We start from the raw sequence: 26,738 nt of genomic DNA on the forward strand, positions 1-26,738 counted from the left end.
ACATTTTTGTGATCATGGAAAAGTGCAGCGGCTGAATTTATTGTCGCCGGGCCTCTGCTTTTTATTTATTTATTTCTTTTTTGATGAATGCGCATCGAGCGCATCTTTTTCCGGCAGCAGGCATTAAAACTTGAATGATCTCATTTGGGGTTTTTTCCGCTCTCTGAAACCGACAGGCCAACAATGGCATCTGCACTGAGGACGGCGGCGAGGACCCAAAGCTGTTAAAACAGAGGGCTTTGCTTTATGACTGTAGAATGGAGCAAGGTGTGTCATAAATGTAGGGATCATTTGCTCGTAAAAATAGCGTAACCGTCGTATGTACCTCAGTGGGAATTTCACACGAGAACAGATGTTACTCATCCAAACTAGAACATTTTCGTATATGGCATGGCAATAAAACAGTCCATTATGTTATGTTAAGCTGATCTTCATAACAGAGGACTTCATTTAGAGGCCACTCATACTCATGCACTGTGTCCCCTTTGCAGTCATCCACTCGTAGAACAAAATGTGTGAGTCACACACAACAAGCTTACCAACTTTAGGTACTGTAGAACACTAAAACGACTGTGTGACACTGACCTCCATCATCTTCATCGAGACTTGATTGTGTAATATCTTTATACTTCCCACAACAACATACATATATGAGCATAGGAACCATAAACTGACCTTACCTAATGGTCACATGTCTGATCATCACTTTGATGAGATAGGATATGCAGCCAGTCTATCGTACGAGCTTTACAGGTCTCTGCAATGTGTGAGGAGCAGGTTTAGTGGCCTCAGAGCACTTGAACTAAAGGCTACGAGCTTTAGTTGATTGGGAGGTAACCCCAGTGTGACATTAACTACAATTTATGGCTTATAACAGATGGCACAGTAAATTCTTCCATGTCGCTATTCAAGCAAATATCAGAAAAAAATTAAAACACTATAATATCTCTAGTGTCTAGCAGCATGGCTCTTCAACCTGCACATGCAAAGCAAGCAACTAGATCAGTTGAATATGGCTGAATTAAAATCATCATAACGCATCCACGCTGTTCTCATTGAAGCCTTATGTGCCGCTTTACATGACTGCATTTGTAAAAGAAGCCAGGATCACACAGAAAGCTGTCAGTGGCATCACAAAGAGGTTTACAGGTGGAATCCTTTTGACTTAAAAAAGCACTCCAGCCTCCCACCTCTGCACCCAGCTATGACTAGAAAAGAAAAGTTTGACATGCATTAGAAAAGGTGTGGACAAATCATAGCTTTTAGACATGTTCAGGGAACGCGTGGGTATTGTGACAAAGGGAAGAAGGTCCCAGTTGTGCTCATTTTACAAAAGGTTCACAGGAAGGTAGAAATGACACGCTCATCAGCATCCTACACGGCTCCAGCTCCTTGCTCCACTTACTCCACTGTGGAGTCGGGGTTTTTTTCTTCCTCTTTCAGGCTTGAAGTAGTGCAGCTGAAGTATCCTGGAGGAAGGCAGGGAGGACTGGATGAGTTTTCCTAGTTTGTCAAATTTGTCCCTAAATATTCCACAAATCTCAAACGGAAATGATCTTTCTTGTTGTTGCTGTAGTCAAACATTCTTTAGTTTGTCATAAATATATCAAACACGTTTGGGCACGCTCAGGAATAATATTTGCGCTAATGCTATAGTCACAGTGGGGAAAGAAGTGGTTGGACATGGTTTCTTGACCAAAATGAGATGATAAATGAGATGATGTTTGCAATGAGCTTGTGAACTTGCTGCCTTTGACATGGTTGCTTCAAATAAGTGGATCAGGTCTGCAACTACTTGCAGTCAGTTGGGTACCGAGTCAGTCTGCTATCAGTTTGCGATTGCAACCGAAAATTGCAAATCTGTTGCCAACTGCGTACACAGAAATTTATGCTAACTACTCACATTCACAGAACCGCTGAGATTTGAAACAGAAATTCTGAAAATCTTCCCCAAATAGTGACGTAGACCAGCTATATGTTGTCCCCTATTGCAAAGAGAGACAGCGGACAAGCTGGACACATCTGTGCAAACTGACACAGACTCAGTATTATAAATTCTGTCTTAGCTCAGACCATGACTGATTGGAGGTAGGTTACTTTTCACCAGGTGACTGGTGCTTGTGATTGAAAGTGACAAAACGGTGAACTATTTGCTGCTGGTCTCTGACAGCAAAAAACCCAAAAAAAACACACACACAAAAGGTCACTGGGCGACTACAGATTTTTCCTAGAAGCATGGAAGTCCTGTTTTTACTATAGTGTGACTGAGCCATAAACAAAGACATAGCTAGTAGCTTTTTATTTTAGCTTACCTAATCTTTATTAAGGTAGGGTAAGGTGTTTAGCTTAACACAAAGATTTAGAGAAACATCAGCCTCCTAGCCTCCTGGTTTTGTGTTCAGTCCAGTTTAAATGTGGATTTAGGGACTTTTCTGTAGGACCAGGCTGCCTGTTTCTAGTTTTTGTAGCAAACTAAGCTAACTAGCAACTGCTGTTAACTTTTATATAGGAAACACAATTAAGCCAGCAGTCATGAGAGTGAGATCAGCCTTTGTTATATTTCCTTGTAATTTAAAATGTTGTAACATTTCAAAACATAGACAATGTTGTTGTTTTTTAAATAGCCAACAGATGCAAAGTTAGCTAAGTAGACTAACCCGAGACGAGCAGTGAAAAGGGAGACAAGCAGCTGTTGCCAACGGTTGTAGGCGCTACCAACAGAGTGAGGCCTGACGCTTTCCCCTGGTGCTTTGTGATGTATGCACTTTAGAAAAATTGCATGGTTATGAAATCCTTTTGCCCCCCAAACATGCGCATCTTCACTCACACACATGCATGCCCACATATATATGCATCCAGATATCGCCTAGTTTCATGTTCCACTGGAGCATCTCTAAATGATTTCTGACAAATCTAGCCAGTGGTACAGAGACATCTTAAAATAAACTGCCCTTTTCCCTCCATCTCCTCCTGACTGCTGCTGAATTCCAATCACATCTCCCTCCCCTTTTTTCCTGAGCTCTGTTGCCTGAGGTTGAGCCTGTGACTCATCATAAAGGAAGGAGAGAGTTAGATAATGTGGTGGCACACCGAAGACAATGCACACAGCACGCATGGAAAGGAATACTATATGAGAGCAAAGGAATAAGGTCAAGTTCAATCACTGAATGCACACGAGGTGAGCCTGCTGTGAGCACAATCGTATTAAGGAGGGAATAATAGTAGTTGTATACAAACAGCCAGAGTGCAGGTAGGCTTATTCAGTAAGTCGGAAATTAATTAGCTGTTGCATTTTAATATGTGATTTCCTTTTCACCTCATATAAAGGTTAATAATCCAAGTGTCAAGTGAATAAATTATAGCTATAATTTATTAATATTGTAATAAATTATGAACTCCTTTGCTCGTAATTGCAAGCTACCTGAAAGGATAATGATTGTTTGCGTGACACAAGTAAAAATAAAGTGGAAGGGAAAATATAGGGAAACGTAGGGAAGTATGCTCATTGCATCCTAGTCTTTATAAAGACATATCGTTCTCCCAATAGATCATAATGCAAGATGAGCTCATTTCCTATTTCCTCCAGTAATGCTAAGCTGTCTCTTCCTGCATCTGCTTCATTATTTGATTGCTGTAAATTGCACAAATTAAATCAGTCAAGGTGGAAAATACTGGATCCATCTCATTTGATTTTGATGGCATGCAGGGCGCAGTGCATATTACGCTGGAGTACACTGTGAATAAGCATGGAATACCTTTAATAAGCCATGTTACGGGAGAGGTAGGTCAGCATTTCCCAGCTGTCAAAGCAAATCTTCAGCTCGGCGAGCTCTGTTGCTGAAAAATAGAAGCTATTTGCAAGCAGCGCCACGACTGTATCGGAGCGAGGAACATTTGACATTCATCAAACATGAGCTGGATATAAATGAATTCCCAGCTCTGCTCAATGTGTACTTTGTGAACTGCACATTATAGTCTTGTGCATTCTTTTAAAGATGTTAATAACAAATCTGCTCCACTGAGCTTCATACCTTTTTTTTTTTTACCCAGTTCCAAACATTTTAGCTTGACCTTACCCTTACCCAGGAATATCTATGCATCTGATCCCCAACCCAACAACTGCAAACACTTAAATCTAATTCTAATCAAATGTAATTCACAGTCCTGACCTGTTAGCTATGAGCTGTCTGCAGTCTGATTGCAGCTGGTGATGTGTTTACAGTCTTACCATGGTGATTAAGTGCTGGAACGGCTGTTCTCCTCCAGCCGCTGCTAAATTAAAATGGGGACGAGAGATGGGGCCTGTCATCGCCAGCTTTAGCACCTCGCACGCAAGAGAGGGAATGTGCCACGGAGTCAGCAGAAACTCACCTGCTATGTTTACAGTAAATTAGTACCATTGCTTTGAAGTTGCTGAAATCAGGAAAATGCACAGGATTTCCACAGTAAATTGCCAAACCGCCTTCTCCCCATAGCAATTGTCCCATCCTATCTTAGCAACAATTACTAATGGAGGCCTGGCAGGTCTGTCAGGCTACCTTAGAGCTGCAATGACAACAGAAAGAAGTTGTCCACATTAAAAAATGTGGCTTTGCCTTGTTTATTTACACTAATTTATTAAGAACAGTTAAGGTATAGATGGCATGCTAACTTATTTTTCTTGTGGATGAAAAAATACATATTCCAGCAGATTATACTGATTTTTTTCTGTGCTTGGCTTGTGAAATTTGATGCCCTGCCAATCTGTTTTTGATGTGGTCCCTGAGTGGGCCCTGACAATGGTACTGAGAAATGCATGAATCCTATTTAAAGTACACGAAAAGCAACTATTGGGCAATTCTACTAGTTAAATGAGGAATAAAATCATTTGCAAATCATTTTGCGTGACAGCCTGCAGTGGAACGTACTGTCATTCTATGCAAATAGAGACTAACTTGCTAAATTTGACATCTGACAAGTTAGCAGGAAGTCTCTATAAACATAAACATTCAGTTATACTGCTTCCCTTTGCTCGAAATACCCACAGAACCCAAGCCGTAATGAGCTTTATTCAACTTGATGTACAGCAAGCAACTGTATCCACAGAGAGAGGAAAGCTGCCCTAGAATTTATGATGCTAAGAAAATGGAAAGGTCAGACCAGGCTGTCTGCTCATTTTACTAATCAGCGGTCCCAAACAGCGGCTAGTCTTGAGGAAGCGAAAATGACTCATGGCATTCAGTCTCCTCGCTTTCTTGCAGCTTTCGCCCTGACAGAAAATGTGTTAAGCAGATATCTTCATTCATTCCATTTATGTGTTTCTTGTTCCCTTGTTCACAGTGAAAACAGTATTGTTCACCATGTGATGAAATAAAATGAAATAAGACAGAAAGGATTCAACAAAAACAGCAGCTTCCGCTACAGACCGGTTTCCTAACGAATGTTTTGCACTCATTCTTTTTGCATTTCTTACACTTTAAGACACAAAAACAACTCCGAAACGTCAGCTCATTACTTGCCTCTATTTTTTGACCCCTGTGTGTGGCTGTGTTACTGATGTCACTCGAAAAGCCGTGTACGTGTCAAAAGGAATTTTGGACATTGAACCCACGCGTTTCTGAAACCGCTTTTGTCAGCGCCTCCACTCTTCTGTGAAGACGAAATGTTGGTTTAGGGATTTGTTCCCACTTTGACTCTCATTAGTGACGTCCTACACTGATGTTTGGTAATAGTACCTGGCTCACGTTGAATGATCCACTTTGTCCCAGAGGTGTTCACGGAGTGGGCTGCTTCCACATAACTGCACTGCTGCTTCATATTGGTTCACTAATTCAGATAGGTGTGGCCTTACGCCCATTGTTGGCTGTTTAGGCCATCTCAGAAACATCAACCAGTCCAAGAAGTGTTAACAGGATTAAGAACAGGTCACAACAACAACAAGATTTCCCAAATGGAAAAGATGCTGAACAGACATCTGATTCTCTCCAGCTTGACGGTACTTGGAAAGCTGTTTCCTTATTATGAAGGCATTTTCGTTTTAAAGCCAGAAATGCTTCTTTTCCCATTAAAACAAAAATAAGAACCAAAGCTGTCTAAAATGCTGTTTCCTGTGAGTGGAAATAAGAAGCTCCACCAATAACTGTCAGTAAAAAGTTTCCCAGAGCTGAAATACACAAATACAGTGTGTGTCCACATAGTTCTTACCGTGTAGAGTGGACGCATCCATCAAGAGCATGTCACATAATAAAGGGGGAATCAAAGAATGCACTGCAGCTGTCTACAGTTGCAGTTATATAACTGAAAAGTGACCGTACCACCCCGCACCATAAATGGGTATATATATATACACACACACAGAGGCAATGTGTCACTGATGGTTGCTTTAACAAGCCGTGATAAATGATGTCTTCTCTGACCCCACAGAGAGGTGCGAGAACCAGAAGCTAAAAGCAGGGAAGTGAAAACCAACACGCCTTTTATGATCGCTGCTGGAGCATTGTTACCTTAAAGTCGATGTGTTATGTAACGGCTTTGAAAGACTTTGACAGCTGTCCTCAGAGCGTCCAGAGGACACAGAGGTCCGCTGCTGTTTTTTAAGCTCACTAATAAAATAATTTGCGCTAAGCAGCAGCATTTCTACTGTATTAACTAGCAGGGCTAGCTTAAACTAGCTATCTAATTGGCTCTATTAGGATTGCTCTGTGAGATCCACCATATACCCTATCTGGCTCCCAGTGCATCCAACCAATGTAAAACACGCAACCATGGAGCTGTTAGTTCGACATCGCAGTTTGTTGAGTTGGCCTGTTTACCAAACTTTACAATGATGTCATTTTTTAAGAAAGTAAGGCAGCAGTCTGCTGTTCTTTTTCTTCATTCTGATAGGTTTCCTTTTTACATTTTAGATCTTTCCGAGTTCATCCGATCGTCGTTCATCCCTTCCCAGCAGCTTTGCTTCTTTTCTAAAACTACTACGAGTTCTGTGAATCTGCCTGCTAGTTCCTGTGGTAGAAAATGGTCTTTATACAGATCACAGCGTAAAAGCGGCCTAAAGTTTGTCATCCAGAGGTTGTCTTCTGTTGTGATATAGGTGTCTGGAAGGTCAACTTCAGCCACAGCTGGCCTAACTTAACGTGACTGGAGGAAATAATTGGCTTTAGAGGACCCACCTGTAAGGAAGAGCTCCTATTTTCAGCAGATGAACCTATTCTGCTCCTCGTCATTTGATATGCTTACCTGACTTTATGTGTGATAAGAGATTTTTTAGGATTTTGGGATTTTTATTATGTTATGCTTAAAAGTACATTTCATTATCTAAATGTGTTTGCTCTTTTCAGTATTCAGCTTAAACTCTGCAACTCTGTGCAGACTCCTAAATGGGGAAGTTACACAGGAAGCCTGCAGTTCTATTTTCTCTCTTCCTGTATGTGCTCTCTGAATAAAGACTCTTTCTTTTTACTGCAGGGCGCGAGTCTCCCTGAGTCTCGACCGTGTACACGTTAAACCTGTCTGAGCGTTTTTATTCCGACCTGAGTTGCAATACAGGAAAACTCCTGACATTTCTTGGTCCTTCGAGCCGGATGGGACACAGCATTTTTGTGAGATCCCACAGGAAAGCCTCATCGAGTCCTGACGTCGTGAGAAGCCCGCGCTGAAGTCTGTCGACAGCTCCTCTCTAGGTAGAGGATATAAAGTCCAGAGACGTGACATTCGGGTTCTGGCCAGCGTTCTTATAAGTGGTCCACGGCGGTGGGGGTCGATGAGGTAAACCTGAGAGACCGGCAGTGAATCAGCAACCAGGTGAATATTAACACTCAGACACCTCGCGTAAAACGTCTAGGCTCGGCTCGCCCAGAGGGGTTGGTAGCATTCCTAAAAGTAAACGCTCGCCTGAAAAAGGGGCTGGAAGCTATTTTAGATAAACCTGGTCCGTAAGACGTAGTATGCGTTGAAAAGGTATTGTTGTTGTTTTATTTTTGTTGGTGGAATAAGTTGATTTTACAGCACAATAAGGAGGCTGAACTATTCCACTATTTTGTTTGCTGTTGGCCACCCAAGTACTGGTGAAAAGAGAGAAACCGGTCGTGTTTTATCACGTAAAGATGACACCGCTTTCAAGAATAGCTTGAAAGTAGAAGGCCGTGTCAACTACCTCTCTCGATTCTCGTGCCAGAGAAGGTGCCGCAGTTGTGTAGTTGTAAAGTATTAAAATTAAGAGGATTAAAATGGGTAACTCACTGCTGACGAGCAGTGGTTAGAAAGGAAATGTCCAGGTGCCGGACAAATTAGTGCATATAGATGGAGAAATCCAAAGAAAACCTAAATGTCCCACGTGGGAGGGAAAATGCATTAACTAAATTATAAGAAACCCTCCAAGCAGAAATAAATACTGAAAAGAGCAAACACATTTAGATAATGAAATGTACTTTTAAGCATAACATAATAAAAATCCCAAAATCCTAAAAAATCTCTTATCATTCCCTCCTGTTGTACATATGTATATGTACATAGCAACCACTAACAGTGTATCAGCCTACGGCCACTTGTAAACATTAGTAGTCAAGACATCATAAAATAGTGGGTTTCGTGAGTATGTTGTATCCAAGTGTCTATCTCATTATCACCTTCTTCATTCTGTGATAGGGTGATGTAAGCATGAATTGAAGCAGAATAACAGTATTATAACACCAACAAAAACAAGTCCTTTAATCAGCAGGGACTTCCAAGAGCCGCTTAAAAGCCACGTAAGCCAGTCTTCTGTGTTTGCGGCATAGTCTCGTTGTTGTGCATCCCGAAGTTGTCTGAGTGTTTTCAGAGCATCAGTCATGTTCGGTGAGTGCACATTATCTGGAATGTATGTGCAACATGTGTTGTTAAAGAGAATTCTCCTTTCTCGGCGAGAATTATGTCCAATGCTACCCTGTGTTGCATTACTGCAATGCACAGAGCATCAATCTCCTGATCCCATTCGTCGTTGAATTTACATGAAGCATTCAGAACCTTTTGTCTTTCAGTCCAAAGTTTAAATTCCTCTGGGACATCGGAACCCCATATGGAATCATGCTGCTTGAGGTCTGGGGTGCTTCGTCTTTTCCTTGTTGTTGATGTTGAAGGGGTGTTTTCTTTTCTTTTTTCCTTATAGCTGTGATATTTCAGTGTTTTGTTTAATAAACGATTCCTAATTAGCCTGCTTGAAGTGGAAGTGGGGGCGTCTGTTGGTGCTGAAAACAAGGTAACATAGTATGTTTGTTTTTGATTGGCGCCATCGGGAGTTCCTGTGTTAATGAGACACGCGCATCTGCACGTTCCTACTTTGTTTGCAAGTGAGTGAAAGGAATAAGACTACTCAACATCTGCTGTAGAAAACTTCTGCAGCTGCTTCGCAACGAAACGTTTCCCTCGGAAGCGATCCAGATTTTGATTTAGCTGCAGGAGGCATCCGCTGGATATAACCAGGTCTAGAGTTTGGTGCTAATTTTGACATTTTTCGCTAATCAGTGTATTTGAACCCACCTCAGACATGCTCAGGGAGGATAAACCCTAACTGATATCTACATCAGGTCATGGAAAATAATTTGGGTTTGCTTGTGAGTACTACCTACGGAGTTTCACTGGATCAAGTTATAGCTGGGGCTGTCAGAGCAGATAGCGCTGTTGTCCTTGGAGACAGCTTATAAACGCAGGTCCTGGTCTCACTGAGTGATAGTAATGTGGTCCCTGCCATCTGTCTCAGGGTCAGCGTTGTTCACAGGAGATGGAAACATGCAAGAGCCACGCAGTCATGAGCCATACACAGGGAAACTATCAAATCTAATACTGACAGGGCTTTGACTCTTTGTCAAAGGATCAAGACAGCATCAAGAGTTTTGGTGGTGAGAGGATCGGGTCCTTTTAATCCTTTGATAGATGTGTTCTCTTTAATTGTATAAGTGGAAACTGTCTTTCAGATGACCTTTTTCAGATATAGAAATGGTGGGATTGATCCAAATACCAACGCTGGTACATGTATCGGATCGATACTAGCGCAATAGGCTTGATACTTTGTTTCTATCCTCTAAGTTCAGTATGTATCCCACTGAACTGTGTTAAATAAATAACTGTTTTGGAAATAAAAACACAGTGCTCTCCCCTCCATAATGTGCCTCTATAGGTTGAAAGTATCTATATCAACAATACTGGCTCCTAAACATAGAACATTTTACCTTGCATTTCCTTTTTAATAGGATTTCCATTGCGCAAAGCTAAATAGATTGAAAATTCCATATAGAGGGGTGGTGCAATAGCTAACCCTACCCGTAACCAGGTGAACGTTAACTGTGAACCTTCATCTTGCAAGCACTCAGTAAAACAGTGCTGAAACCATATAGAAGACTAATTTGGACCACGCTGAAGAATAATACTGCGAGTCATTCTAAAGATTTAAATTTCATATTAGACACTTTTAGAGGTAGAAAGAAGGCAATGCCAAAAATAGTCACAAGCTGTGTAATAGTTTCATAGTTGGACACTGTGCACACAACCAGACCACCTTCATCATCTAGTACTGTAATTACAGTATGTGGCTGTGAGGTGAGTCACATCAGATTATGTTTTAGCTGATAGATGAAAACATTGTATTGTTGCCAGTGCACTGATTAATCGGAGGAGAAAATAAAGCAAGCATTCTGTCTTTTTACGAGTTCAGGTCGTCCATTCAGTCATAACTGTTTGTGAGAAAACAGCTCATTCAGCTTGGTTTGACAGACACCAATTGGACTGTTATCGTTTTGCGGGGTTTTAAGCTCTATCTGAATAAATGGGTATACAGCAGGTAGTTGGATATATGGCAGATAGAGTCTGCTACGCTCTATATTTCACAGATAATTAAAGCTAAAACTGATAGGAGACACAAAGGAAAATACAGGCAGTTTTTTCAGGAGTTGAGTCATGTTGGAAATGAATTTAGGGAGCCAGAGATTTCTTACCATCCATAAAAGGTGCAAAAAAAGAGAAGCGCCTCCTTCGTCTGGCCCTCTTATCCTTGACATGTGTGACTTTCAAAACTAACATAGAGTCCAATGTTGTCATCCCACTTGCATAATATCCACTCGCAGGCTGAAAGCCCAAGGACACTGGACCACAGTTATCATGAAAGGTCATTTAGTGTAGAGGAGCCCAGTGCACCCACTCTGCTGCATACATAATTCACAGGAACGAGCTCAGGGGTAGAATATATTCTCTTTGTTTGCAGGCTAGCTGTTGTATAACTCATTCAAGACTTTTTCTTTTTGAAATGCATAAAATTTTTTTACTGGTTGTCATAGTCATCAGAATCAAATGGGCAAAAGGGTAAACATTGGAGCCATACAGCCTTACTCACAGTGAGAAAGGCTTTTAAAGCTCTGTTTCCTCCTCCTGGTGTTCCCACTGACAAATGACTGAACCCTGCCTTTGGATCGTGTTTGATGACTCATATTTGAGGGAAACATATACTTAGCCATTAAATAACCACGGTAAGCATACTTGAAACAGTTCTAATGTTCTAGAAGTTGGAAACAATGTACTCAAAGTGGCACGTCTAGAAGTGAATAAATGCAATTATGCCTTGAAGAAACTGTCATTAAAATCAGAAGCCCGGTAAATTGTATCAAGGCTGTGACGCTCAGTAGGAAACAACACCAATGCTAATTTAATGTGTCTGTGTGTTTCATATTGATTAGTCACAAATTATTCAGTGATTCTTGTCGCTAACGAAGACTCGTCTCTTGGCTGTGTACCTGTGAGCAGTCACCCGGAGTGAGCGTGCGAACGCAGAGTCACACCAAGAGTTCCTCGCAGCTTCGACTTGAGGTGTGAGTGAGAGGGAAGCCGGGCAGAACGCGAGCGACAGTGGGGAAATGACTCCAGAAGACAAGAGCATTCGACCCCCGAGGTTTTCATGTCCACATTCTATTGGGTGTCTGATTTAAATGTCAAAAGATTTGAGTTTTTCTCCCGGTTAGCTGAGGGACACACACACAACACTTTCTGCTATTTGTGCGTGATGAACAAAGCTGTGTTGTCACTGAGCGTCTTCATTCCAGGCTGTCAAACAGCTGCATCGCACAGTGACATTGCATCATTTGTCCTCACTATTCGTGTGTGTGCGTCGTTCTCACTCCTGCGACTCTCGCTTGAAAGGTGCCATTAGTCATAAGAGTGTTTGGGTGACTGGCTTTCACGGACCCTGTATTCACAGACAGGAAAATGGCTACATAATACACTTGGAAAGGATTAGTGCATCAGTGGCAGAGGTGTGGTGGCATTTTCTTGTTTGGATACTGCAATTCAGAGCAATTACTTGTCTTTAAACATGACAAAGTAATTTAAGGTTCCCATAGGCTGCGAATGTTGTTGCACTTCCTCTGGTCACCAGTAGAGGCCACTAACAGGAGGATAAATACTCCAAATGTTGAGGGGTTTTATTTGCAGTTGTTAGCTTCAGCTATTGTTTTCAGTTTGTAAACTGTTAATCTGCTTTGCCATCATGATGTAAGCCCTTTCTAAAAATAAATCTGACAAGATGAATGTCTGATCTCATGATGAATTTTGATGCAGCCTAAAACTATTTATGTAATGCTCCCCTCTGCATCCACCTACCCCCCAGCCTTGCTCTGCGCAGGACTCGGCCTTTCTGATTAAAAGCCTATTCTCCGCTGCTCCCTTGTCACAGGCTTTACTCAATACATCACAGAGAGAGAGACAGAGAGAGACGGGGATAAAGCTCTTTGCATTGCTATTTGCCAACACAGGATTTATTTTAGTGTTTACACTGGATGTTCTCTTAACAAATGCTGCCCACGATGTCATTAAAAAAACAAACTGTTAATCAACAAGAGGCAGTAATTCACGTATCACATTTTAAACGTGTGCTACTAGCGCAGGTCACATAAAAAGTGAAAACAACGCAAAATTACAATTCTAATGTAAATGTATTGGTTTAACAGTCACTTGGCACAGGGTTAGCTTTTGTGCACTTTTTCATGTGATGTAAAACATGTGGGACTCATGAACAGCAGGAGTCCTTCCACTGGACGATGGGTCCGGTAGACCTAAGTTGACCCTGTTTGCTGGGTCTAAGCACTATTTTAAAATAAAAGCTATACCCATGAAGTTTGCATTGTAATGCCTTACTTTTAAGCTTACTTAGAAGTTTAAGAAGTTTATACAAAAACAGCCTAAGATTTAACTTAATACTGTTTTAGCATTTCAGCCCAGCTAGGTCATTCTTTCTGTGCATGATGCTACAGTCCATTTATCCATATGTCCATGTTACAGTCCATAAGGTCCATATGAAGTATTAACTGGAATTAACTAGGAGTTTACAGTTCCCCGTGCTCAGAGGCAAGTAACTTGAAAAAAAAAAACATTTTAAAGGATTGTTTTTCATAACTGAATGAAAATCCGTTGCAGTCTAAATTGCCTGAAGTCTAAAATTCAGAGACATCACCAAATGCTGTGCTTCTCCTATTGAGCTGCTCTGTCAGGCCTTACCTGCATGTGTCTGCTGCTTGTTTGTGGGTCTCTCTGTCTTCAGGTTGGTCTTGAGAAACTGAAAATGCTTTGCTCTTCCCATTATTCTGGTGCATTCTGCACCTAAGAAACCACAGCTCTGCTGCTGCAGTTGTGACTCTCAATTAGCGTAATATCGGATTGATAGCGCAACATCAATTGAGTGCAACGTTAAGTTGGTCAGTGTTGCTAATCGTGGAAATAAGTCTGTACCTGTATTACTCAGTATATCTGACATAAAGTCTGCGTATGAGCGTGTTCAGGTAGCACACAGTGGTTGTTTGTTCATTGCTCTGGTTTAGTGATGACTCAACTATAGACCCAGTTTTCAAAAAGGCAGCTGACTAAGTGAAACGGCAGCAAAAGCCTGGTTTATCTTGAACATGTGCGTCAGTCCTTCTTTCATTTTAAACTCACTGCTTGCAACCTGTACATGATGAACAAAGCATGGAGTGCAGAGGACAGCACCAAGAAAGCGTGATGCAGTTAGTCATGCTGTTGCATGCTGGAATTTAGTGCTAACATGCAGCTTAAAATAAATTACAAACAGAATCAAAACTGCTCTTAGGGTGCAGATGCTTTTTATTATATTAGAAAGTTGCAAAGGTACACACATTAATCACTTAAAGAGAAATATAGATACAATTAAGTCCAATTTTACTTATATAGCACCAAATCATAATTAAAATTTATGTAATTTGCTCCAAGCCTGTCTTTCTTTCTTACAATATAAAGTGCCTCAAGAAGCTTTATATTGTAAAGTAAAGACCCTGCAATAATACAGAGACAACCCCAACAATCCAGTGCCTCCCTAGAAGCAAACATTTGGTGACAGCGGGAAGGAAAAACTCTCTTTTAACAGGAAGAAACCTCCGGCAGAGTTAGGCTCAGGGAGAATCAGCCGTCTGCTGTGTCTGGTTGGGTGTGAGGGGAGGGAGACAGGACAAAAGACACATATAAAGTTTAAGAAGTGCATAAAAAAAAAATACTCTGGCAAAAGTTGGAGTACGGATTCAACTTCTTTACTGAAGTAAAAAGTACACGCTCTGAACAGTACTCTGAGTATAAAAGTAACAAATTGCTGGAGAACTTTTCTACCAGCTAATTTTGTGCAACACGAACTGAACCTCATTATTAAAATAATAATAAACATCATGTATAGATCCAAATAATTTCCAGTCTATCAAATGCCACTGAGCAGTCCTTGCATTTATATAGAACCTCTGTTCTTCCTCTCCTGTCTTTCTTATCTTTCTCCCTCTCAGTGAAGTTAGCTACGACCACCGATTATGGACATCTGCACCAAATACTTAATTTCCCACCTCTGATTATGACATATGGCATAGATTTTACAACGATGCGACAATACCGTCTGCCTCTAAAATGTGACACTGTTAAAACGCAAAGTACCTATGCTTCAACCATAAATCAATACAGCCATCTGTTCCTCTGATTAGTGCATGCTTGCATCACTTTTTGGTTGTTTGTAAAGTTCGCTTTTATGCACCAAGAGAGGGTGAGACGTCCTGCAGCTTTCACACATAATCATAGGTAGATGGATAAACTACAGTGAAAATGTGGGGAGGAAAGCGATGGCATGAGTCAGTTTGTTCCATGAGGAACCTTTGTTTTGGTATGAAGCCCTCTTTATCCACTATTTCATGCACTTGGCATGTCATTTGTTACCAGTTATCAATTGTTTCATCAAACTAAGACATAAACAAACCACACTTGGAACTAAAAGAAATTCCTTTTACTATTTCGTGGGGTAAGATTAGTCAGATATTATCCCTTTTTTCCATTATCTGCCCAAGTCTGTGCTTCTTTCTTTACAGCTCACTCTATTGAGGTATTCACAGGTAGGTGTGCAGATTAAGTATTCTGCTGCTGTAGTCTGTCAGGGAGGCATTACGGATCTCAGCCATTCTTCACCCTCTGTTCAGAAACATCATCATGCACTGCCCAACTCAAATCGGTCTAGGATACAGATGGGCCGGGTGGAGTTTCATTACCCAAAATATTTCAGGGGAAAAGCATTTCTTGCAAAGATGGAATCCAGCGCTGGCCCCAGCGTATTCATTCTGCTCTCTGGCAGGACTTTCGCAGTGACAGACAGCCCTGTGGTTGAGTCAGCCATAAAAACTGCTGAGCCATGTGGCTCTTACCAACTCAGTGACAGCCCGTATAAAGACAGTTGAGGTGATTTGTAAGAAAGTGTGATTTCAATGTCTATATAAAGCTTCACTGAGTGCCTCGGACTGATGGGAAAAGGGTTGATATATAACAATATTACAACAGTAAAATTCACATTTGAATTCAAGGTAGTCAAATAAAGCTTAGTGATCAGTTTTCACAAAAAAGCATGGCCGGATGCAACTCCTGATGGGCCTGGGCCCCTGCAAAAACCCTTTGTTTGGCCACTAGAGTTCAGCTCTGCAAAGTCCAGTCACTGAATTTGAATGCTCAATTTATTGTGGTTTTGGTGCCTTTTAAAGAATTCTAATGAAATTATATAAAATGCCATCCAAGTAGTCTGTGCTGGAGTTTTGGGGGTAAATTCGAGTGTTTCTTTAGCCTTTAAGCACTAATCAGCAGGTCTATACTTCTGTGCTGTGCACCTGTATGCTTTTTGGATGCAGCTCGCTAACCAGATGTGCTAGCCATAGCTAACAGCGCCTCCCTCTGGGTTCCAATAAATCAATTTTGTGGTGACCAGGCCACTAACACTGAGGCTTTCAAATAAGGAATCCACAATTTAGTGGATTACAATGATGTTACAAGGGCTCCTTCATCGTTTATATACAGTCTGTGGTCAGCATAGATTATAATGTATAGAATCTGCAACTTGAGTGGTTTGGAGAGGCACACAACTAATACATGCTACTTTTAAAGATATAAGATGTTAAGTATTAAGTTAATTTGTTGTTGTTGTTGTGGTAAATTAGTATTTTTTCTACCTTTATACATATTAGCTAGCAATTTTTCCATCAGGATTTTTGCTGGCTCCACCTTTATACTAGTATTTAACAAACATAGCAGGTTTATTGGGTCATTAGACTTTCACAGAGGCCTGATGCAATTTTTAATTTGTTAAATATGAAACATATTTTTGCAAAAATGATCAAACGTTATGTTTAATTTCAATGATAACAGTGTATGTGGAGCTGACAGAAATGTTTCTTTCTTCAGTACATTTTGTGACTAGTGTGTCATACTGTTGTTTTTTTGAAAAGCTGTGGGTTTTAAGTCCCGGGACCATAACATGCTATGTGTGTTGTTTCTTGTTACAGTTATAATGTAACAGGACAGCACGCTCAAGGCCAGCCTTCTGTTTGGCACCAATAGTTATAAATAGTGTCACAATAGGAGCGTCGATCTAGGATCACCAATCAGGTCACATTAATGTGATTTTTTTTTTTTTTTTTTTTAAACATCAGACGCAGTAACTAGTAAATGTTCCCTATTTGTTAGACAAGAATTTACTCTACAGAGTACTTCTATAGGTAGAAAAATGATAATTCATAGTTATATAGTTTTAGTTCATCTTCTGTGTTTTTTAAGTGTTTTTTAAAGTTTTATCATTTTATTTACATTATATTAGTACTGTGACATTTGTCTGGGGGAAGATAAAAGAAGTTTAGAATAGGCAATATTGTTCTACTCAGAGTACTATTCGAAAGAATAAGCGCAGAGACTTTGACTATCTCATCATAATATCATCAAAACATTCTGAGAATCTGGAGAAAGCTCAGGCTAAAGGTCAATACTGGATGCCCGTGTTTTTCAGTCCCTCTGGCAGCACTGCGTTAAAAACAGGAGTGTTTCTGTCATGGAAATCAGTGCACGGGCTCAGGAACACGTCCACAAATCATTGTCTATGAACACAGTTCGTCGTGCCATCCACAAACACATGTTAAAGCTCTATCACACAAAGAAGAAGCCATATATGAACACGATCCAGTAATGCTGCCTTCATTTAAAACAGACTGAGGCAAAGGTAAAAACTGTTCTGTGGTTGGATTAAATAAAATTCGGTCCTCCAGACTAAAGATGAGAGGGACCATCTGGTTTGTTATTAGCACTCATTTGAGGCTAATGCTAAGGCCTTCATCTCTGATGGTATGGGGGTACATTAGTACCTGTGGAGCTGGCAACTTCCACATCTGGAAAGGCAGCATCACCACTGAAAGGCATATATATGTACACGTTTTAGAGCAGCATGTGCTTCCATCCAGACAACATCCAGGAAGGCCTTGGATATTTCATATTTCATTAAGACAACCCTATTACACCACATACTTCATCCATTACAACAGCATGGCTTTAATAGATGAGTCCAGGTGCTGAACTGACCTGCCTGCAGTCCAAACTTTGACCAACTGAAAACATTTTGGAGCCTCTTTAAACAGAAATATGTCCAGAAGAGGTGTTTCTTCAGAACATTATCTCAGAGTAATGACACACTTGAATATAAAATGTCATCACCCTGTCCTGTTAGAAATCCTTAGCATATTTCTAGTGTATGAATTATTATTATTATTTTTTTGGAGGTTATAATGACCATGACCGCCGAATTCTAATGCGTTCACATTTGAGCACTAGTAAATTTGAAGACATCCCCTCAGAGCGTTTGAGAGATATTGCATTCATAAGAATGGGAAAGTGTATTTCCTCCTTCATTCACTGAAGCATAAAAACAGATAGCTTGGTTCGGACAATTGTCATGCATAAAAATATTTTCTGGGTGCTGGTAATTCAGCCCCCTTTATTCATTCTTATACAGACACACATTTACTAGAAAATCTGTCTTGTGAGATTTTTCCAGTGGGGAAAAAAACCCTCCTGCTTTTTTTCCAATCTGTGCTGCAATTTTCTGTACAGTGAAGTAAGGCTGCGTGTTGGGAGATAGGGGGCAGTAAAAGTAAGGGTGCCACACCAGTCTCTCCGGCATGATAATTGTGTGAGAAATGATACTGGGATTTGAGGAGAGAGCGGAGCGCCAGAGTGTCACAGTAAAAAAAAAACCCATAGATTTGGGTCAGCTGTGGCCCGGAGGAGGGGAGCTGTCACACGAGAACAGAGCTGTTAGTTGGCTCCATCTATCTAGGAGGCAGCATGCATGCTGCCATCAGGCATGCACAATACTGAGGAGATTACTGTGTGCATCGCCTCCGGGGCGTCTCCATTACTTTTTGCATTTCATTTGCAGTGCACAGATGCATTTTAAGTTACATTGCTAGTGTCATTTCACTTGTCCCCAGTGGATTTTTTTTGTTATTATTATTAATTAACTAATTAAATTTTTTAACCAAATTACCATCATGCTTACTATATTTTTACCCTCACTGATGTCTTCTGTTGCTCTCAGTGAACAGGACAATCTGGCAGTGACCTCACTCATTGCCAGATTGCAGATGAAATCCAGATACTTTCAGCTTTTACTGATTATTTCTCCTCTGAGTTGACATCATATAAAACGGGGTGCTAATTTGCCAAAGGGACAGGCGCGCACACACACACACACACACACACACACACACACACACACACACACACACACACACACACACACACACACACACACATTGATGGCAAACAATCTTATGCCCAGTCAGAGCAAACAAGCACAGAGACAGAGTGACTCATCACCAGATGGCTGAGTGTGAGTGTGGCACATCTCCGCCACCAGGAGCCCTTATGCTTTTACCACCTGGAAAAGAACCAAGTGACGTGCCCCTGGAGTCTGGCCACGAGGGATATGCAGCGAGGACCAGGCAAAACAGGGCACATAACAACCCCCATGCCCCACAGTACCTCTAGCCAGCTTCCTCTTCCTCCTCTCCTCTCTGCTCCTTCTGCATTACTAGCCTTCTGTCTCTGTCTGTCTTGCTAGCCTTGACAGCTTCCCCATCCTTTTCCCCTCTGTCCTGTCAATCTCAATCTTTTCCTGTCATTGTATCCCCTCCACCCACCACCCAACCCTTCCACCCACCCCCCACACACAAACATACACGCACACCTCCTTCCTCAGGTCTTAACTCAGGCTCCAGTAACAGGCTCAAATCAGCTTGGCCAGCTCAGGCCTCCTCTTCCTCGTTCTGTCTGTGCATCCCTGCTTGTCGAGGTTATATTAAGTAAATAAATTAGCGCAGTGCCCCACTCTGCTAATGAGGACAAGGTCACATGACAGGCAGACGCTTAAGTTAAGCAGTTTGAGGGATCGATTCCATTATCTCTTCAGCGCAAGAGTCAATGGAACCCATTCTAGAGCGTGCTGGGTATGTACCAACTATTTTTGCTAGATCCTCCTTTTTTATCCAAAGGCAATTTCTCTCTCTAATAGTGTCTAAAAAATCAACGTAGGTTTGCTTTAAACCGAGGTTTGTTTTGAAGGTAGAAAAAGAAATAATGAGAGAAAACCACAATGGTAATCATTTATTTTGCTCTGCAAATGGATGCAACGTTGAGAAGGAAAAGTGGAGAAGCCACTTTGTTGTATTCAGACCTTTAATCAAGTAAATCAAAGAAAGAAGAATGGCGGGGCTTTTTTCTTGTAAGCTTTTTAGTAATTTAATGCAAATTCCTTAAGTACAAAGGTGAAAACTTAATTTTGCAAGAGTTACGGGTCTTTAAATGAGACCTTTTGCATGATTTGGGAATCACTTTCAGTCGGTTTTGCCAGGTTGTCTGGAAAGAAGCAGGGTTTGTGTATTTGTTTGAATAGAAAGCTGGGATTTCATATCCATAGTGCAGACTGGAGAGATTTGAAAGACTTTGTGAGGTTGTAGAGGAAACCACTGAAAGGATCAAAGAACAGGTACTTTTTTCCGAAATGGTCACAGTGTCTTTATAGGCCCTCCTGATTTTTTGACACCAGATGGTCGAGTCGTCATTAGGCTGTAGTGACAGGCTTTCTGAAGCCGTGTGTCACTTTACACTCCAGTTTTTCGCAGAGGCATCATCCATTTGCAATTTCATCTCTCTGCTATTGTACGAACGCACAAAATCAGGGCCGTCTGGCTGAATAATTGTAAAGCTTCTGTGCAGCCTTGCCAGCAGATGAGAGCAATATAATGGACATATTGGAGTAAAGGCCTTTTTAATATCATAGTGGTTATAAAATTGAGAAACAGATGATTGTTGCAGGGTTTTTTTCCTCACAGTAGTTATAAAGGAAGAATCGGGTCCGTGCTTTCCACTGCAGTGAATTCTTTATTCAAAATTGTTTGATTAGACAGACTTTTTTTAAGCAAAAGGAAATGTAATAAATGCATCTTAAAACTACCCCAGAGACTGATTTAAAGTCTTATGCAGAGTTAAACTGAACAACAACTCAGGCCTGAACGTGTCAGAACATCACGTCCCAGTATGCTTTGCACAGAGAGTGAGTCTGGAACATCTATGCTTTCATAAAGGAAGCAAAGTGATACGGAAAGGAGTGCGTAAACCACATACACAGCACATATATGAAATCAGACGTGAAGCGAATCCTTAGAGAAACAGTAAAAAAAAAAAATTACTGTCAAAAAACATGAAGCAATAATTTTGACAGTAATTTTTTTTTGAGTGTATACGCAGTAACTGTAGCAAGTCCTTTATATGCATTGTATGTCTAATCAGGTTTGCATTTTCTAACGATTTAAGCATAAAAGTGGCTCCTTTTGAATTTTTTATCCCAGTGAAATATAATGTTCCCTTTATATTACTCTCTTTGTATTAGTCTCTATTCATACACTATCAATCGTAGATAGTGTTTTATTTTTTATTTTTTCTATGCAGGTATGCTTTTACTGCGCCAGCAGTGTGTTTGGGATCATTGTCATGTTGAAAAATGAACCTGTTGCCAATCTGACGGATAGTCTGATTGTACTTTTCTGTGTTTATAATTCTATAAATTTGGACAAGATCTCCAACACCACTGTCTGAAAAGCAGTCCTGAACCGTGATAGAGCCTCCACCGTGCTTTACTCAGTAGGCGCTTACCGACACTGTTACTGTTGTTAATCTCTCCTGAACCCCTCCATATACTGACAATGATTTGAACCAAACATTTCAAACATTGATTCATAACTCCATAAGACCTGTTTGGTCCAGTTTCTATGTCTTGATGAATGTCTTGATGGACACCTTTCGACTGAGACCATTTCTGATGAGGCTTCAGCAAACATTAGAGGGATGGTCCTGAATCAGGTCTCTCTTTTATTCAAAGGCTGAGGCTGCATCTGTGTGTAGCTCTTCTTAAATATTCCACTTTAAAGAACAATTAACCAGGAGTGAGGAGGAAATGAGGGAGGATGCTTTCAAACATTTTTATTCATGAATCACTTACTTCGAACATTTTTGATGTGCACAGCTGGCACCTCTTTTGATGTCTTTGAAAAGATACTTTTTACAAAAATGTAACTTTTAATTCATCAGACTGAGATTCATTGAGACACATTTAAGAGGCAGGTACAATAGAGGAAAGGTTTTCACCCTACCTTCACATGTGGCATTTGGAATAGTTAAAACAAGCCTGTGCCTAATTTGGCATTAGTCTTTTGCTGCCAGAGCAGTTCAGACTTACCAAGGTGTGAACTCTATAAGACCTGTTGCTCCCCTGTGGTATATGGCGTCACACCTTGCATGTTGGAGCCGCTGTGACTCAAACCTTCCTGTAAATCCCCTAAACCCTGCCCTACTGTTTCTGAGATGCTCTGAATGAATCATTGTTGCCTTTGCCAAAGTCACAGTCGAAGACTTGTTCACAAGCAGACTGATATATGCCAGACTCTGACATGTGACAAGACAATCCATATTTATCTGTAACCATATTTATCTGTAGCCATGTTTACATGGACACGAGCAACTAGATTAAAAGACGATTGGAATAAAAATGGTTCGAGCAAACACGTCAATCCAAAGATTCTAAATTTTGCTTGCAGTTGGATCATACCGAGTGTGCATGTAAACACTTCTACTGATGTTCAGGGTGAAATGATCCATTATCCCCCTTTACAGCAGTTAGTTGTTTTACTTGAAGTCACAAATATGAGAGAGGGGAGAGACTGAAATCTGTGGCATGTTGCACAGTGACGATAAAAGGAGAAATCCAGCAGCATTCGTTTAGATCGGAAATCAACTTCTTCTAGTATTTCCGGGAAGCTAGACGATACTGCGCCTGTCAGAATGATTTCTGTTCAAATGCTCAATGCATGTAAACGTACATCATGATCGCATCACTTGTGGACTTGGGTCCATATAAGCAGTGACGTTCTAATCCGAATTTTAATCAGATTGGAGAAATCTTGTGAGCGGTCCTAAAGTTTTGGGTCACTGGTGTATAAATACCTGCCTTTTGGCATGGCTAAAGACACGTGGTACAGCCTAGATGTTTGAAGTGCACTGAACCACGCTCACTTTGGAGAAACCGTAAGGAAGCCAGTGGTCAAGTTTCTCAGAAATGCATTGTGTAAAACCTCAGGGCAAATTCTCCATCTAGCTTCAGTCCAATAGGTCCATATCTGCACATATACACAGATACCTTGGTTAACACAGATCTTAGCAGAGCAAGTGAAATGATCACTCCAGGCCGTGCTTCTAATCTTCACCACTGAAACTTTAATCCACTTTGGTCAGAAAAAGTGGATTTGTAAGCCGGGACCTAGTGGCCCACATAGGCTGTCTAAACACAGCTCTGAGAGGAAAATGGCACGTGGCCATCAGTGTCGTGGAAATTCTGCAGCAATCTGCTAATGCTAATCAAAACTGTAGACCTTTTTTTTTTTCATGCACTTACTTTCTTTGGACTGGAAAATATGAAATACAATGTACAAGTAGAAATGATGCTTTTTAGCAGAGAGCAACATAAATTCGTATACTAATTCGTGGCAGGCTTTAAATGTATCGGATTTAGATTAAGATGCGGGAAACATGGTTTACACTGTGTGAATGTCAAATCAAAGTAATGCCACATCCAACAGAAAAACAGCAGAGTTCAACACACTGTCCAGCAGGGTGAACATGGATTGTGAGAGGAACTGAGAAAGACTCAACTCCTGTGGTTGAATATATAGCTACATGCAGATGCACTCAACATTAGCCCACTCATTACTTCTGTGACATTTGACCGAAAGTTTGCTTCTGTTCCAGAAGAGTGTTGTTGATGAGGTTGAGGCTTCACCTACTAGTATTTTTTGGGGTCAAGTACCATGTAAATTAATTAACTTTATTTATTCAGATAGAATAACATTAGAGAACTTTATGTTGATGTGCAGCATGAAAACAAGAAATTACCAAAACAGATGAAGAAATACGGTGTTTAATATGTGTGCTGCATAAACTTTATATGCACAGCAGATTCACCACCTAACATAACAAGCATGTATTTGGAGACATGCAAACTCTGCATGGAAGGTCTCCAGCCAGAGGCGACAGTGCTAACCACTGCACTACCATACCACCCACATAGTATATGTTAAATATATGTATCAGTATTTGTATGCAGTGGTGTTTGGATATATTGTAGCTTTTATTAAACAGATTGGAAACTAAAAAATGCAGACTTTCTCAGCTGAATTTTTGGATGCTGATTATTATACATGAATTAGCCAGAACTGAGTCACATGTTTTGTGTGTAAGTGTACGTGTACAAAGGAGTCGCACCTTGAAAGTCATGCATGTTGCAGCTGCATTGTTCTCTGTCAGCTGTGATTAACATTGACCTCTTGTGGAACAGCATGCTCCGTGTGTGTGTGTGTTTGTGTGTCTGTTGGTGTATGTGAGGGTGTGTAGTCAGCTCTGCGTCTGAAAACATTAAGCTGTGATAAATATCCAGCTGTTAGGGTTATGTAAGCCACAAAAACTGAAGTTTTAAGCACTAAATGATAAAAATAATAAACATCTTATGTGTTTGTACATCTTTCCCCACGCTCTACAAATGCTGTATACTTTTTTGGTTTGGCCTTTGTGCCTTGTAACCAGATGTAGCCTGATGCTACAGTTATGCATCAACCTCAGTGGTCTTCCATTGTTCAGTTTTGGTGCAGCCTCACTTTCCTGTTCTTAGCAAACGGTGGCACCTGGTAATGCTGCTGTAGCTCAAAAGCTTCAAGGTTCAGTGTGTTCCTCATACTTTGGTTGTAACAGGTCGTTATTTTTATTGCTCCTTTCCTGTTAGCTCGAAGCGGTTTGGCCGTTTTACTCTGATCTCTGACATCAGCAAGACATTTTCACTAAGAGAATTGCTCGCTGACCAGCACGTGTGGCACTAACAGCTATTCCACGTTCAGAGACGATTAAATCACTTTTCTTCCCCACACTGGTGCTCGGTTTGAACTTTCGCAGGTCCTCTTGACCAGTCCTACTTGCCTAAATATATCAAGTTTCTGTCATTTGATTGGCTCGTTTTATATTTGTGTTAACGAGCAGTTTAACAGGTGTATCTAGTAAACTGAACAGTGAGTGTTTGTCATCTGAGAAGCGAGATGAAATGTCAGAGGTCGGGGGTCACATGCTACACCAGCATGTCCAGGTGTGATGAATGTTAAACCTGCGTGGTGTGCATAACTTGTTTGTTTTGGTCCACAGACCTAACTCAGGTAAAAATCCGGTGAAGTCCACAGTACTTCATGTCCTCTGGGTATTTTGTTTTTGTAATATACAAAATAAACAGTAGCGGCTTCCCCATTTACTATCTAGTGATGTAAATGAACTGAATACATCAGAGCCTGAGATTTGTTTACCTTGTTCTTTCTGATAGAGCTTTGGTGTTAACTGGCACTTTCCCTCAGGGGCCTCACCGACTCTGAGCGAAACAAAACAGATGTGAACAACAGAGTGGAAAAACATATTAGTAACTTATCATTAAGCTGGTGCACATCTGCAGTTCCATTTTTGGAAGGTGTTGAATTAAGCAACAAGCACTCGCGTCAACAGCCATTAGGTCAAACACAAAGAGACGCCCTGTCTGTTTCTATACAGATCATGGAGCAGATGTCAATACAGCAGCGTCTAGCGTGTTGGACAGCGACTCGGGGAGGGTGTGTGTTGTTTCTGGGGAGGTCTGCGCTTGTGTGACCTTTGTGGGCGAGCGTGTGCCAGGGAGCTGAAGCCAACAACGCACTTGTTTGTATAGGAAGTTTGCAGGAGATTTGCGCTGATGAATTAGTGGTGGCAGAGCAGTGGTGCAGAAGATGCTCTGGGGGTGGGGGAGTGAGGAAAAAAATTGAGAGAGCGCAGAAAAGTTGTTGCTCCATCGCATCGTGCTTGGCTCCCCGCATCTTAAAACACCCTGCTGGTTCAGAGTGGCGCTGGCTTGGCGATGATTGTGGCATGGGGTACGGGGGCGAGGGAAGGGAAGGAAGCAGGGAGACTCGACGTGACAAGGACAAAGCAAAGACGGGCTGCAGGCTTACTCCTTTCTTTATGTTTGTGGGGGTTTAAAAAAGGCAGAAGTCATGCTGTAGATGCAGCATTTCACATTTACTTAGTCCTGCTGCGACCAGTGAATGAGAAAGACTCGAGTCACGGGGGACTCAGAGTTGTGCATCACCGTGCCTTTTGACAGCGTTTGCAGGGCAATAAGCTCTGAAATGGTGGCTCAGCAGCTAGAGGGCCCCTGTTGCACATATGCATTTAAATGCGAACCTCCAACTGGTGACATAATCCATAAACTGCATGGGTAACCTTGACCCATTCTCCAAAGATATATTATCAAATGAACTGTTTCATGATTCTTTCCACCTTGAGGGGGGGGGTAATAATTTTGTCCTTATCTCTATATATCTTGACTCTGCTGTAGAATGTGTTGTATGTTTTCTTTTTCACTTTATTTACCTTTAAACAGTTTTATGACCATTGACCACAGTTCCACTGCTAATGAAGATTAATGAAGCTTGTGTAGTTCCAAACCGAGGGATAAGTTAAGGTTGTTCTGTCAACTGTGAATATTGAGCTTATGTTTGTTCATCTTTAATCACAGTTACTTGTACCTTTTCTCCTTATCCAGTTACTCTAAAATAGCCTCTTTTCTTTTAATTAAAGACTTTGTGTGACATTTAAATTGTTTTTTTTAATGACACATTAAAAATGGATAAAAACACACAGGAGTTATGGATACTCGGTTGATGGATCGGTGTTAGTGAGGGTAGTCGAGTAGATAATGAATCCCTACAGCTGAATTTTTCTGAGGGGGATGATAAATATTAGTTTTTAGGCGTTTCTGGTGGAATTTAATAAGTGAGAACAGT

The 26,738-nt window shown here is 41.0% G+C and overlaps 1 protein-coding gene across 4 annotated transcripts in view; it reads left to right on the forward strand.

The window, feature by feature from the left end:
• Positions 1-26,738, forward strand: part of oxr1a (oxidation resistance 1a) — a 167,091-nt gene that overhangs the window by 32,203 nt on the left and 108,150 nt on the right. For 3 of the 4 annotated variants that reach the window (XM_025911800.1, XM_025911801.1, XM_025911802.1), the window contains exon 1: positions 19,747-19,787. The exons of the other annotated variant lie outside the window; for it this stretch is intronic. In XM_025911800.1, coding sequence (XP_025767585.1) covers positions 19,762-19,787 — 26 coding nt within the window. In that variant the 5' untranslated portion in view covers positions 19,747-19,761. Of the gene's footprint in view, positions 1-19,746; positions 19,788-26,738 lie in introns of those variants that run through there. 4 annotated transcript variants of the gene reach the window in all.

Source organism: Oreochromis niloticus, linkage group LG11 (assembly GCF_001858045.2).
Source record: "Oreochromis niloticus isolate F11D_XX linkage group LG11, O_niloticus_UMD_NMBU, whole genome shotgun sequence".
NCBI classification, from domain to species: Eukaryota; Metazoa; Chordata; class Actinopteri; order Cichliformes; family Cichlidae; genus Oreochromis; species Oreochromis niloticus.